The sequence below is a fragment of the Pygoscelis adeliae genome, unplaced genomic scaffold (genome assembly GCF_000699105.1).
Source record: "Pygoscelis adeliae isolate BGI_AS28 unplaced genomic scaffold, ASM69910v1 Scaffold410, whole genome shotgun sequence".
NCBI classification, from domain to species: domain Eukaryota; kingdom Metazoa; phylum Chordata; class Aves; order Sphenisciformes; family Spheniscidae; genus Pygoscelis; species Pygoscelis adeliae.
In genome coordinates this window covers 718,881-732,975 of record NW_008823913.1, presented here as the reverse complement: position 1 = coordinate 732,975, position 14,095 = coordinate 718,881, and the positions used below count along the sequence as shown (strand labels likewise).

The following is a 14,095-nucleotide window of genomic DNA, read 5'->3' as shown; positions in this document are numbered from 1 at the left end:
ACATGTCATTTGGAATTTTGTTGGGCTCTTCCTCAAATTTAAGTGCAGCACCGTTAAAAATAAAGTCATATGGGGGATATATTTTCTTTGGGGATTTTTGAAAAGCATCTGAAAGCAGATTTCAGCTTCTCCATTAATTTCCAATCAGCCTAATGCTTTGTGATGCAGCATGCATACAGCCACAGGCAGATCTGAATGGGCACACTAGGGGATAGAGTGGAAATTTCTTACAGATGGTATTTCAGAACATATTAGTGACTCCAGTTAAGTTACCAAAAAAAGGCAAATACTTTTTACTACAGAAGGATCTGAGCATGAGCTTTTAGCCATTTTTCATGTTAATAAAGGGGCTTGTTTTAAAAGTGATTGGAACTAGTTTTAGCATTTTTATATATATAAATCAATATGAGTATTAGACACGATGGCATGTTTCTGTTATTGTTTGCCTGAGGAAAGCCAGAAATAGATCACTGAAATACAGGGCCTCTTATGTATGTGTGGCAGCTACTTTTGAAGAGTCTAATAATCTTAAATGTAAGGGTTAATATTCTTCACTAGTGGGGCCAGCTTCATGTTGCATATGTTAACTGTGCATATATATCGTGCTATCAGCCACTGACTGACAGTTCTCAAGGCTTTCTACCACACACATAAAATAATTTGTCGTAGAGAAGGGAGGAATTAAGCCAAATAGTGCAGCAAGCACGTTAAAAAACAAAAGATACAAACGTGGGGGTTTTTTGTGCAGAGAAATTAGTCCCAGTTGTACTGGCCTGGAATTTCAGAAGAAAGGAAAAAGGACAAAAACGAATGTCTGATTCTCTGGAAACACTTGTCCCATGTGTACTATTGCAACTTCACGGGGAGCTTTAACTTACCTGTGGAACTGCCTGTGTCCCAGCTTGAAAGGGCTCCCTCCTTCATGCAAGTATTACAGGACAGAAATTCCTGTAACTTTGGTCTTTTCTGTAGGAAATAGGACAGAGAAGAGAGAGTTCTAAGGTATAAAAGACAGTTATTTTAAAAAGGCTGCTGCTGTTCTTCATTCTGCAAATCCTGCAGGCATGAAGTCAAATTGTTCAGCCTGGGAATGTGAGAAATTCCCAGGAGCAGATAGATGTGTGCTGGTAAACTCATGGCGTGTTGCAATGATTTTTTTTCTAGTTGATATTAAAGGATACTTTTCCTTGATACAGGAAGTGTTTGAGATTAGCACAGAAACAAGGATTTGGCCTGACTTCTTTCTGATTAATACGGGTGGTTTCTTTCTTAAGACTTTTGGATGCAAAATAAGGAAAAGTGTGTCAAGGAGGTATGCAAAAAAAAGCTGCTGGGAATTCCCACAGTATGGAGTGGATTTAAGATCTCTGTTTATTACAATCCTGAAAATGACCATCAACATCACTGTGTACCAGAAAAGCTGGAGGACAGATTATTTTAGTTGACTTCCCCTGACTCCTCTTTAATATGAGGCACTGAAACACTGTGGGAGGAGGAACAGACACAGTTTGTACTCGGGAACAGTTGAGGAGGTGTCTTTATTTTAATGAATTTCTTCAGGGATAACTGCTGAGGACATGGTGCATGGAGTGTGGCCACGGGAGCAACTGAAGTCAGGTAGAAGTTAGCCAGTGACGTTGACCATTTCCAGACTGTAAAGTCCTGACAGAGCAGTGTTTTAAATAACACATACTATGAAGATGATCTCTCGAGCGATAGAAAGGGCAGTTGTTTCTTCAGCATTACATTTAGTTCTTGCAAAACTGTCACTCAGTTTGTTCTTTCAAGAAGAATCAGACAGTAGAGCTCAAAATTGGCTTTCATTGCTTTGGCAAATACTGTCTTTGTTGAGGACCCAAAAAATGGATGGGTACAGGAAGTCAGTGTTAATGCTGAATGTCCAAATGCTGGCAGGAGTGTTATAGTACTTGCAGAGGTGGAGGGAAAACCATCCCAATTTAGTTAGCTGTCACTCAGGGGAGGAAATTCACCCACCAAACCCTTTGTTCATCAGTGTTGATGGTTTTTTGGAGCTGCCTAGACTGCCAAGCTTACAGCACCAACAAGAATTGCACTGTATCTTGTATCTGCACTTCCCCAAATAACTTCAGGGAAAAGGAGGTGGTCTTGATTTTTCTTCTGTATGGTAAATCAAAGTGGAGGCTGTTCCATAAAGCAACACAGACTGTGAAGAAATAGCCATGGTAAAAAGGTATCTTCTGGAATCACCAGATTTTCTAGGCTTTTTCTGAAAGCAACTGTCACTTCGCTTTTTACCTTAGTTGTAAATACAATGGGCTGCTTCTCTCAAGATACATAGAGCATCAGTGTTCCGTACCAGTGCTCCCTTGTTCACAGTTGTGAGTTTTTATATTACATGATTCTTAAGGAATGCTGTCCTTGAGCTGCAAAACAGGAGGAGAAAGTAAGAGCAAGTCTTGAACTCAAAAATTTACTGGTTTGTTTGGTTTTTTCCTTTTGAATATGGCAGAAAAATCCATCCTTAATAGAAAGAGAATGTTATGGCATAATACAGTTAACACCTTCTATTGAGAAGGAGAATTAATTAGGAAGGAGTTGGAGCCCTCTGCCTGACAGATTCATGATCCATGAAGCTAATCAGTTTTGTAGCCTGCCATTGCTTTTGCCACAGACTGGTCAGCAGTTGAATCCCATGCTGGGGAAGATTTTTGCAGCTTGTCACATTTTCGCTGTTGTGCCAATGCGGAACAAGAATGTAATGCTAGTTTATTTCTGCATCTGAAAAGTTACTATTACATCTAGCACTAGCTGCAAAGCCTCAGTGGCTTTCTGGAGAAAGAAATCAGGCATTGACCTAGCCGCTAAATTTAGTGATTTAGCTGTTGTAAATCATCTGTGCCTACGGAAGTCACAGCAGCATTTATGTACTAAAAGGTAACCGTGTATGTAAGATTACTCTGAGCCTTTGGTTTAACTGGGTTCAAAACACACATTGACCTGGTGATTAAAAGTAGTATTTGTTAGCATTAATGAGCAACGATTCAATAATCTTTTTAATATTTATCTTTGTCCTTTCATTGATCGTGTACCCTATGAAGTGCTGTTCCGCCTCTTTCCCCTGCTGTGCCTATAAAACACGAACACAGACCATTCTGCAGCTTTCAAGGTATGGAGCGTGTTGGGGGTTTTTTGTGCTAGACCTGCAGAGGAGGTTTGTTCATGCCCAGCAATTAAGTCAGGTTTGTGAAGGAGAGAAACCCACAGTCATCTCCATCCCATGGTTCATTGGACAAACATATCTTGTATTAAACATTTTAAAGATTCATGAAGCAGCTTTAATTTTGTTTGCATTTCTTCCTGAAGGGTAAAGCTGTCAGAAATCTCTAAATGCATTGCCTAATCCATTTCCAAACTCAGTATATTAAGGTCTGCAAGCAAAACTCACTTTTGGAGTTTAGCAAGTACGCAGACAGGTGAGAAGACAGGAGAAAGAGAGTAGGAAGGATTTTTCTTTCCTCGGTAATGCACTGAACTACCTGCATGGCTGTAGTGTCAGCCCTTCACAGAAAATAGCACTACTCAAATGGACTGTAAGACCAGCTCTGATACAAAGAGGACCTCACGTGTTTCTGTTGGATCAGATACAAATAGAGTAAATACAGCTATCAAGGAATGAAGGTTCAGACAAAAGAAAATTTCTTTCCCTTCATTGCCTACAAGCTCACAGGGCTGCCATGAGCAGGCTCATGTGCAGCTGAGAAGCTTTTGTTTTCTCATTGCCCCAGTGTGTAATCTGTGACCTTTTTTGTGTTAGTACATGATTTTTTTTCCAAGGTTCTGGTCTGCCAACTGAAAAGCCTTTCCTGTTTTCTTATGCCTGCATAGATAGTGCTCACAATTGGGCTCAGGGAGCTGGCTGGGAAATGTTCATTTAAGGAACCGGTTCAATGCAAGGGAAAGAATGCGTGAAAATCTTCTCCAGACTAGAGAAAAATGATCTGACATCAAGCTCTCTGTCACGTACAAAGGAAATACCTCTGGGTTGCCAGCCAAGCTCTGCAGTAGCCAATACAAAGCAAGAACACTCAAAAGACTTTTCCCTGATGCCTCAGGTTTGATGCTTGGCATGTTGTACGAAGGTGCCTGAAGGGCTGTTTCACATATCAGGCCTAATCCATCCTCAGCTGATCCATGGAAATGGTTGGCCATTGCATCGTCAGCCTTTGCTTGGAATTGCTAGTCCTAAATGCATCCAGCAGTGTGTTTCTCTACAGCATACCTGTCTGCCCTGGAGAGAGGCACTGCTTCTCCTGCAGACCTGAAGTCCTTCGCTGGTTGTACACTGTGAGGCCTGATGACAGTTCATAATACTAATTTAGAATCACAGTAATATTAAATGTGAGCTATGCCTGGCCAGCTTAGACCATCATTAGCTACCACAGAGGTCAAATGTATGCTCTAAGCTCTTCCTGAACTCAGTAGTGTTAGATGTTAATGAGGCCAAGACTTGGCTATCAATTACTGTAATTGTCCTCCCTCATCTGGTTGCCACAGTTCATAATGTGATCAGACCTCGGGCAGAGAAGTGGAGACCATGGCGGTACCCAGCTCCCTTCCCTGGCAGCGTGCTGGGTGTAGTGCTGGTGCTGTGGGCTCCCCGAGCAGCACAGCCAAGCCTCTGCTCCCTGAGAAGGGGTGCCTTCAACACCCAGGCACGTTACTGTACAGTATCAGGGCTGCCAGAAATGGATGATTTCTTAATTTCTTACCAAATTCCTTTTGGTGGTCAGGTTGAAGCATATAAGGGTGTGCCTTGCTAGGATTCCTTCGTACAGTTTAATATCTTCACCTTCTGGTTACCTTTCTTCTCAAAATAAATAATAAAAGTGACTAGTCTCATGTTAAGCTCCTCCATTGTTAGCTCATAGATTTCCTGCCCGATGCTTTCCCTCTGTTTCCAGACTGCTGCTCCAACCATTTCTGAGAGGGTGCCCTACACCTTTTTGAAATCAATAGGCTTACTTTTCCTGGGACTTCTCCGGAATGACCCCTCTCCTGCTGCCATGCTCCAGGGCCAAAATCAAGGCCTGCACCAAGGAGGAGTTCATGTGTCCTCCTGACACTCTGACTTCCTCAACCTTGCATACAGGCACAGGTGACTGAACGTTCCATTGCAATGCACTCGGTCTGTGGTCAGCGTCCTGCCAAGAACGAAGCTGCAAAGGCGTTGTAAGGTGACAGTGGGCACAGTTGCGCTTTGATGGTAGAGCATCCTTGTGTGTGACTTGCTAATGTCACTATTTGGCTTGGAGTGTCAATTGCTGGTTAGAGTTTCTTGGAATGAAGGAAGTATTAACTGTATATTGCTGTGGCTGGTATCTAATTACAGAATACATTGGGAAGCACTTGGGCGACAATCCAACAAAGCACTTAAGCACCCACTGATTTTTAAGGAAAGGCCCCTTGACTGGGATAGCTCATGCTCTCAGACGTCATCAGAATTGTTTGTTAGTGCACTGCTTTTGGCTGGGATAGAGTTAATTTTCTTCCCAGTAGCTGGTATGGGGCTGTTTTGGATTTGGGCTGGAGGCAGTGTTGATAACACAGGGATGTTTCAGTTATTGCTGAGCAGTGCTGACACAGAGTCAAGGCCTTTTCTGCTTCTCACCCCACCCCACCAGCGAGCAGGCTGGGGGGGGCACAAGAAGCTGGGAGGGGACACGGCCGGGACAGCTGACCCCAACTGACCCAAGGGATATCCCACACCATATGACGTCATGTTCAGGATATGAAGCTGGGGGAAGAAGAAGGAAGGGGGGGACGTTGGGAGTGACGGCGCTTGTCTTCCCAAGTCACCATTACACGTGCTGGAGCCCTGCTTTCCTGGGGATGGCTGAACACCTGCCTGCCCATGGGGAGGAGTGAATGAATTCTTTGTTTTGCTTTGCTTGCCTGCACGGCTTTTTCTTTACCTGTTAAACTTTATCTCAACCCACGAGTTTTCTCACTTTTACCCTTCCGATTCTCTCCACCATCCTGCTGGGGGGGAGTGAGCGAGCAGCTGGGTGGGGCTTAGTTGCCGGTCAGGGTTAAACCACAACAGTTAGTGGACCGGTACTTTCTCCTGACTACCTTAGCACATCCATCTCATTTTCTGAAGTGACTTAAGGAGTTGGGAGTTCAAGGTTGACTGGAAGTCTGCAGGAAATAAACTCCTAAATCACTGCTGTACTTTGAAAAGTCTACTCAGCTGGACAGCTTCTTTTGCTGTTCTTCATCCTTGCTGTAATAAATAAGATTATGACAGCTTTTAAACCACTGCTAAATTCTGAGGTTTGCCTTTGCCCATCTAGATGTCCCTGTTGCAGCAGGGTTACCCAAGATACTCTAATACGTAATGGCTGGAGCGCTCTTTCCAAATGCAGACATAATGCAGTTTTCAACTATGTCCTGCTGACAGAGAAAGGGGAGAACTGACAGAAGGAAGGCTGCAGTGAGAAGTGATAGGAATGACTTAACCCAGGTGGGATAATGAATTCAAAACAGCCTTTTATCTAAGGCAGTCCGTGATGCCCCACAATGTAAGTAATCATTGAGAACCACAGCATGAAAAGTCTTGTGAACCAGTGAGACCATGGAGTCACACTTAGGATAGTAATGCATTGATTTAATATGATGAACAAATAAATCAAAAGTGGAGGTTATGGTTTAGGTGTGCTGTTTTTAAAGCTTGAATTAGAAATACTGATTTTCTCAGAATGTAAGTGGGAGGATGGAGGAAAAGCGCTGGGGATTAGTCCTACTCAACCTTTCAGCCTGGACAGGAGCATGTGGCTGGGTGCCCAGGTGTTTCAGTCCACTTACCAATAAAACAAATACTTTTTACTCCAGAAAAGTTCAGCAAAATTTCTTAATCAGAAGGTAGAGGAAGCCCAGCCTAATCCACTGAGGCTTGTACTATTTCAGTGGTTCCCTGTCTTTTCCTAGGCAAAATACTTTGGTCCTTCCACACATGCCTTTCTGCTTCTGACGTTTGTGTTCATCCTACCTTTCCTTTGATTGCTTGTCCCTCTACATTGCAAGCGCTGCTTTGACTGCCCCCTCATTCTCACTGCACTTCTTCCTCCTTCTCCTCCTCTGCCACAGCCTCCTCGCTGTCTCCAGATTTCAGCTGCATGGTTTCTTTGCTTCCCTTCTTTGCTGCTAGCTCTGAGTGCTGATGCAGGAGCCCACCAGGATGCATGGCCTGGGGTGGGCTCCCTCCTCTGCCGCACTTCCACCAGCAATGCACCCGCTCCTTGGGTATCAGTCCGATTTACTGAGATGCAATTTGCTATGGTCCTGCTGATACAAGTGAGGCTCTGAAGCAAATTGCTGTCAGATCAAAGATGTTCCTCATCAAAGGAAATCTTGCAAAGTCCATGTTTTTAGCTGATGGCTCTTTGCTGTTAGCGAAGTATTCCTGATGGACGACTTTGATATGTTGGTGTGGTCAAGAGGAAAATCACATTCGAAAAGAAATTCAAAAAGGAGGCTGTGTCAGAGCATTCACACCTCCTGTAAATTTCCGTCCTTGTTCCAGGTTTATTTTTAGATTGTGTAAGAATGCTGCTTAGCCAGGAGTTTTGCACAGTGGTCCTCTGTATGGTACAGGCCACCAGCAAGCTGCTAGTGAGTAGCTATGGTAACACTGTAATCAATGACAAGTACTCAGGTCTCTGAGCATATAGTGCTCGGATGAGTAGGAATTATGAATAATTGCACTTTACTAGAATTCATAACTGATTTCCAGAGGTTACCCAACAGTCAAGTATTTGTCGCCCTCCCCATCCCCATGACTGCTAATAGTGGGAAAAAAAAAGTGATTGTTATGCCAAAGTAATGAGCAAAGAGGTCAGAAAGTTCGCTAAGAGCAGGAAAAGTCGTTTCCTGTGATATCATTAGCAGTACTTTAGAGAGCAGGTTCAGTAATTGCTATGGTAATTCTAAATGGCTTTTGACTGTGAGAACATGTAGGTAATTTTTAAAGTTAGCATCTTTGCTAGTGGGAGAGAATTCCACTAAAATAAGGCAGTATGGTGTTACAGAGGGGCACGGGCTGGGGGCTCGGGAAGCAGAGGCTCCGCTCTGCGCTGTGTGACTTCTCCAGGCCTCGGTTTTTCTTCTCAAAATGGTAACATATACGCATCAGGGAGCAAGCACAAAAGGAAACCTTGAATCTCAGGATGTAGCTGCCTACCAAGGTGACATCTCAGATGGAGCAGATCTGTTTTGCAAATACTTCAGCAAGTGCGTGCCTGTACAACAAACGTCACGCACTTGTTATCGCTGCACAAACTGCAAAAATCAGAAAGGGTGGCAAGCGCTCTTTGTATGGGCAAGTGCAAAATTTGCTTGAGTGGGTCCTGGTTTTAAAAGTATGAGGTCTAATTACGAGTTAACAGCAGACCTTCTGATGGTTCCCCTGGGAGCACAGACAGGTTGTTGTTGTTGTTCCCCTGGGCCTTCTCCAGGTTGTTTTTGAGCAAAGTCATTGATATTCCTTTGGTTTTCAAGAGATGCTTTTAACCTTCCAGAGAATGAGAGCCGCGACAAGTTTGTGTGCATGCAGATACACTTTGGTTTTCACTGAGTTGATGGAAAGTTTGCTGCTCCTGGCTGTGTTGCTTCTTTTGAGCTTTTACCACATCTTTGTTTGGGGTTAGAAAGAACAAAGCCTGCAAGTTATGCTGGAGAGCAATGAGGAGAGGACTCTCCGGTATATTTTACCTGCCGGTGGCTACTTGGGTTTTAATTCTTTCTTTCTTCTCTGCAGGTGCAAACAGATGACCTACCTAGATGACCTGCCCCAGATCTCTGTGGTCTTTATATTTGTAAACGAGGCACTCTCTGTCATCCTGCGCTCTGTGCACAGCGTTGTGAATCACACCCCCTCGCACTTGCTCAAGGAGATCATCCTGGTGGATGACAACAGTGACAATGGTGAACATACCTAACTTTTCCTCTAAGTACTGTATCCTGTGTGGTTAATGGACATGAAATGTAAATCAAAGGGAGTTTGGTCACTACTAGCTGAAATGCTTTTGTTTTTTAACGTTGGGATGAAATAGCATTGAGTCATTCTGCATTTAAACAGTCAGGGGAGGAAGGTCATACATGCAACCACTGATTTATAACTAATAAGCTAGATCATAAGTTGGTGTAAATTAACGTACCTCTGTTGAAGTCAGTAGAATTTACAAGAGTGTGTGTTTGTTGATGAGAGGGTTGATTGAGCCACTTGCACAAAGCTGTGAGTAAATATTAACTGTTTGTATAATAAATAATCATTATCTGGATAAACCCGGTTGATTTCATTGAAATCTTCACAGGATGAATGACATTTGTATAGGCAATCTTAATACAGAAATGACACTTTTCTCCACATTTTCAGATCCAGAAGAATATCATCATTAATAGACTAAAAGTTTAAATTCTGCTTCCAAGGAAAAGTGGGGCTACAGATTCTCCTTAAAGATAGTTTCTACTCTTTCACATGGCAGCACACTCTGCTTCTTCATGATGTAAACAGGTGTCGATAACATCAGATTTTGAGTCTGATTTTTTTTTGAGGTAGGGAGTAAATTGGACTATGAGAATGAAACAGAATGGGCACAAAGCACGTGCAACTTTCAGGTCATCTGGTTCATTAATGTAAAAATTACACTTCTGTTACGGCAATCAAAACTCAAAATATTGGTGAGCATATAGGGTGCTGTTGATCAACATGTTTCACAGGACGGTCGGGCTTGAAGAACTTTTAGGATACAGGTGACTAACAGCGTTGTTGTGTTTTAAGTTGTTGTACCTTAGACTTCTAGAACTGCTGCAGCTTCTCAAATCATATTTGTTAAAATAAGGCTTAAGTTCAGCATTTCCTCCACAGATCAACAGCTTTAAATCTTTCGGTTTTAACTTGCTGTTCCTCTTCAAGATCCCCGAAGAGAAAGGAGGGTTGAGAGAACAAATCACTGAAACAAAAATAAGTTCCAAACCCTATAGATTTAAAAACCTTTTGTCCAATTCTGCTTTCAGTTACGGCAGCGTAACCTATGGAGTAATTATGTGAGATTGCAAAGTGTTTGAGTCAATGTAATACAGAGGAGAATTGGACTCATTTTTTCTCAGTGAACTCTTATATGGCTTTTCTCTGTCATTCTTCTGGATAACTGGAGATTTATCAGGTCTTTGATTCCAATGATAATGATTCTACTGTGTAATATAGATCAGGAGAATGAGGCTTCTAATGTCCTGGAAGCTTCTACTAGTTTTCCTAATAAATATATTTGAGTAAAAGCCTCATTATGAATAAGTTGCAATGTAAATGAATTACCAAACTAGATTGATTTAAAAAAATACAGAGACCATTTTGGTAATTTGCCTGTTTATAAGCCTATTGAAATGAAGCTGAATAAAGGAGTGAATGAGTTCTGCTCCATCTGTGGTTGAATGCCTGAAAATGAACAAAAGAGAAGAAGTCTATTTGAAATCTTCAATATCCATTTAGTTCAACGGGGAAGAAGCCTGGTATTGAGGGGTCTTAATTAAAGGGGAAAACCCTTAAAATTAAGGGAAATCAATTCTGATCTGAATTAGGTCTTGACCCAAAATCCACTGAGGTTTTTTTTTCAAACTCTTACTGAATAGCATAAATCAGAAAAAAATCATCAGTCTCCCATGTTACACTGCTGTAAGGTCAGAATTGCTCCTCCAGAGGCCAGCTGTAACCTGATGCAAATCAGCAGAGAATTAGAATAGTAACTATTTAAAAATATTTAGACAAGCTACCTCTTCAAAACAAGACTCAAATCCATCAGGCCACATTAAACTTATGCAAGTCTAACAATAACTGCTCTGATGCGTAGAGAATTTCTCTGAGCTGATACCCCTGGAACTGGTTCATGCCACAGCTGCAGTACTTGGTTTGTATCTGTGAGACTGACTAAGGGTTTAGGAATATTTAAAGATTTCTTTCCCTTTCTGATGCAGAATAAATCAAAGTTAAGCATAATGTCGCAGGGCTTTTCTCATTCTGTATATTTATGTGTTTTTTTTGTCCTGCAGTTGAGCTAAAATTTAATCTGGACCAGTATGTCAATAAAAGATACCCAGGTCTGGTGAAAATAGTGCGCAATAACAAACGAGAAGGACTGATTCGAGCCAGAATCCAAGGCTGGAAAGCAGCAACCTCTCCTGTCGTCGGATTCTTTGATGCTCACGTTGAATTCAACATTGGCTGGTAAGTGTTGGCTATTCCCACAGGGAGAGCAGTACTGTTACACTGTGCCCTATGTCGCAAAGGCTGTGAAAGAGATTTGCTCAGCAACAGGGAAGCTGAAAAACTGTAGGGATGAGATGGCTGTAGGCTGGCGTTATCACATTAGCAATTACTTTTGAATAATATTCTTGATTATTGCCACACTGCCGACAATCTTCTGGGCTGCAAGATCCATAAAAAAGCTGTTGTGCCTGCTCTAGTATAGCTCAGTGGAGAGAGAAGTAATTTAAACCACGATGAATGCAAAAGCGCCAAAGCAGTCAAATGGGGAGGCGCCATTAAGGAGGCTCTGGGCTGGAGGCAGATGCATGCTTTCAAGTACTTCTTTTTATCTCCTTGTCATTTTCTACTATTTCTTCTTAGGAACTTGAATACCAATCTCATTTTCTCATAAATTTTCTTACATTTACATTTGAGGGAAACATTGAATTATTTCCTGCATTTTTAATGGGGCTTGAAATTAGCACGCCTTTCCTCATCCCCTTTGTTTTGCAAGGGAGCAGATTTGACTGTGGCAAGCACAGTTTTGGGCCTAATGGGCCAGATCTGCAGTCGGAGTAAATCTTTGTAGCACCACTTAGTGGCCAATATTCGGCAATACTGGAAGTCGGGACTGAAGGAACTGATATGTACAGTCAGCTGAAAAAGGGCTGCTGGGACCTTCAGTATGTAAAACGTGTATTTTCCAAAGACAGGCTGGTATTTGATTATGATGATGCAGGGTTATGGTGGAGCTGATTAAGCTCTGCAGTTCTGGGAGATATCCCCAATTTAAAACTAAAAATAGCTGTACTTACAACCAGAGGGAAACTTAATTGCAAAGGAGTGGAGTGTTTATTTTTGTATGTTCGTGAATATCTTTATAAAATGGAAGATGCAATAATGTAAGTCTTGTAGCGCACCTGGTTTATGTTCACCCTGTTTTTTCCCCAGGACTATGAAAGACTATAATAGCAGTTGTAGAAATTTTCTAGAAGCATAAGAGCTGGTTTAATTTATTTATTTACTTTTAAAGCAACTAGATCTTTCAAATCATTGCAAATGTTCATGTAGGGTAATATTAGCTACCGGACAGAATCAGGGACTGGGGAGAGCATGCTCTGGGTGCTGTTCCCGGTGCTTGTCCTGCCCAAGCTGCAGTTTTCTGAGCCTTGTGGAGAATTTTGTTATCACTTCTCTAAAGGACATTGAGATCTTACTGATGCACTATACCCAGAGAAGCTAGGCAATGGTGTCAGTGAGCAGGAACAGGTTTTGTGATTGCTTTTGGTTTTGTTTGGGTTTTTTTTTTAACCTTACTGCTTTGCATTAATGTCAGAAAGGGTTGAAATCAGCATAGCAAGAACGTAGACTACTCAGTAAATGAGAGTGTGTGTGTGTATATCCGAGATAAAAAGTGTTAGCGTTTACTGCATCCTCCCTGGTGTACTCTCCTTTCAACAAGTGCGCTTCAGTCTCAGTAATGCTGCTGAGCCAGTCTGTGCGGCTGCTTTGAGACCACTTGGCTTCTGGAGTAGCCGCAGAGGATGAATGAGAATAGCAAACGTGCACCAGAAGCATCATGTATCTGTTTCAGAGCCGCGTGTGGAGGCTCAGAGTGTTCCCTTCTGGTGTCCTCAACCTTTGGGGCTGCTGACAGCCATCTCAAACCTTGTTCTACCTGTTTGCTCCTAGTTTTAATTCTGTCTACCTGTGCACGTGCAGTTGCCCATCATCTCAATTTTCATCTCGTCTTCTTTTACCAGGAGGGACTGGGAGTCCTTCCATCTGGACCGCTTTATTTTTCCCCACCAGGTTAACGTTACCCCTACTCCATAACCCTATAAACTTGGTAGCCATGCGGGAGTATCTTGTTAAAGTACTGCTGTTCTATTCTCCTACTAAGTCTCATCTGGCATGAAAGTTTCCCTCCATTTTCAATGTATATTCATGTATTCAGAGGCCACATGGATTGCTCCCACTCAAAGCTGTCTGTGGATTATTTGTGAGGCAATTAAAAAGAAGCCAATTCCTTTGCCACAGAAAAGGGCATTAGCTTTCTGTTTGGTTTGTGTTCCATCTAAAAGTCAAGTACCTGCAGGGCAATTTTAGTCTTCCAATCTATGGCTGCTTTAGCTGCCTAATCAGTTGGCAGATTAATTCATAAAGAATCAGAGGAGGACTTCATCACTTCCTCATGAAATATGCAGGACTTTGACAACAAAAAAACTTTTCTTTAAACAATAGTTGCCCCATTTATGGGTGAGCTTTTGCCTTATATTGCACTATAGCATTTTACGGGCTCTCACAGCATTATTCTCCAGGGACACTTCTTCTAAACTAAAATACAATCTGGTAGGATGCAAAAAAAATACTCTACAACCTGGAAGGTCAAATTATCTACTGAATTATTTATTTTGCTGTGCTTAATTGCTGCTTTTTTGCTTCTCAGGTGTTGAAATGTATTGGCGCAGAGCAGAGATTTTCTACTGACATGTTCCCCTTACGGCTTTTGATAGCGTAAGCCAATACTGCTGCTGTAAGAGCAAAAGTGGAGGGGACTAGCTGAAAGGGAGGCCATTACTATGAATTCTCAAATGGAATTTTAAATTAAAATTACATGATAATGTATGTGTGCAGTTCATATGTAAAGTTCTACCTTTCCTGCAGTAGAACCTTGTCTGTTTTTAAGTTACTTAATGTCAATAGAAGTCAGCATCTAGAGCCAGCAACCCAGCAGAACCAATAGGTATGAAAAGCTCCTCTGCATTCCTCTCCGAGGGCATATTTAAGCCTGTATAGTTCAGTTTTCCCTTC

General features: G+C 42.1%; 1 protein-coding gene across 1 annotated transcript in view; it reads left to right on the top strand.

Annotated features, from left to right (window-relative positions):
• Positions 1-14,095, top strand: part of GALNT9 (polypeptide N-acetylgalactosaminyltransferase 9) — a 154,976-nt gene that overhangs the window by 47,166 nt on the left and 93,715 nt on the right. Inside the window, exons 3-4 of the mRNA XM_009335287.1 lie at positions 8,798-8,964; positions 11,086-11,260. Coding sequence (XP_009333562.1) covers positions 8,798-8,964; positions 11,086-11,260 — 342 coding nt within the window. The remainder of the gene's footprint in view (positions 1-8,797; positions 8,965-11,085; positions 11,261-14,095) is intronic.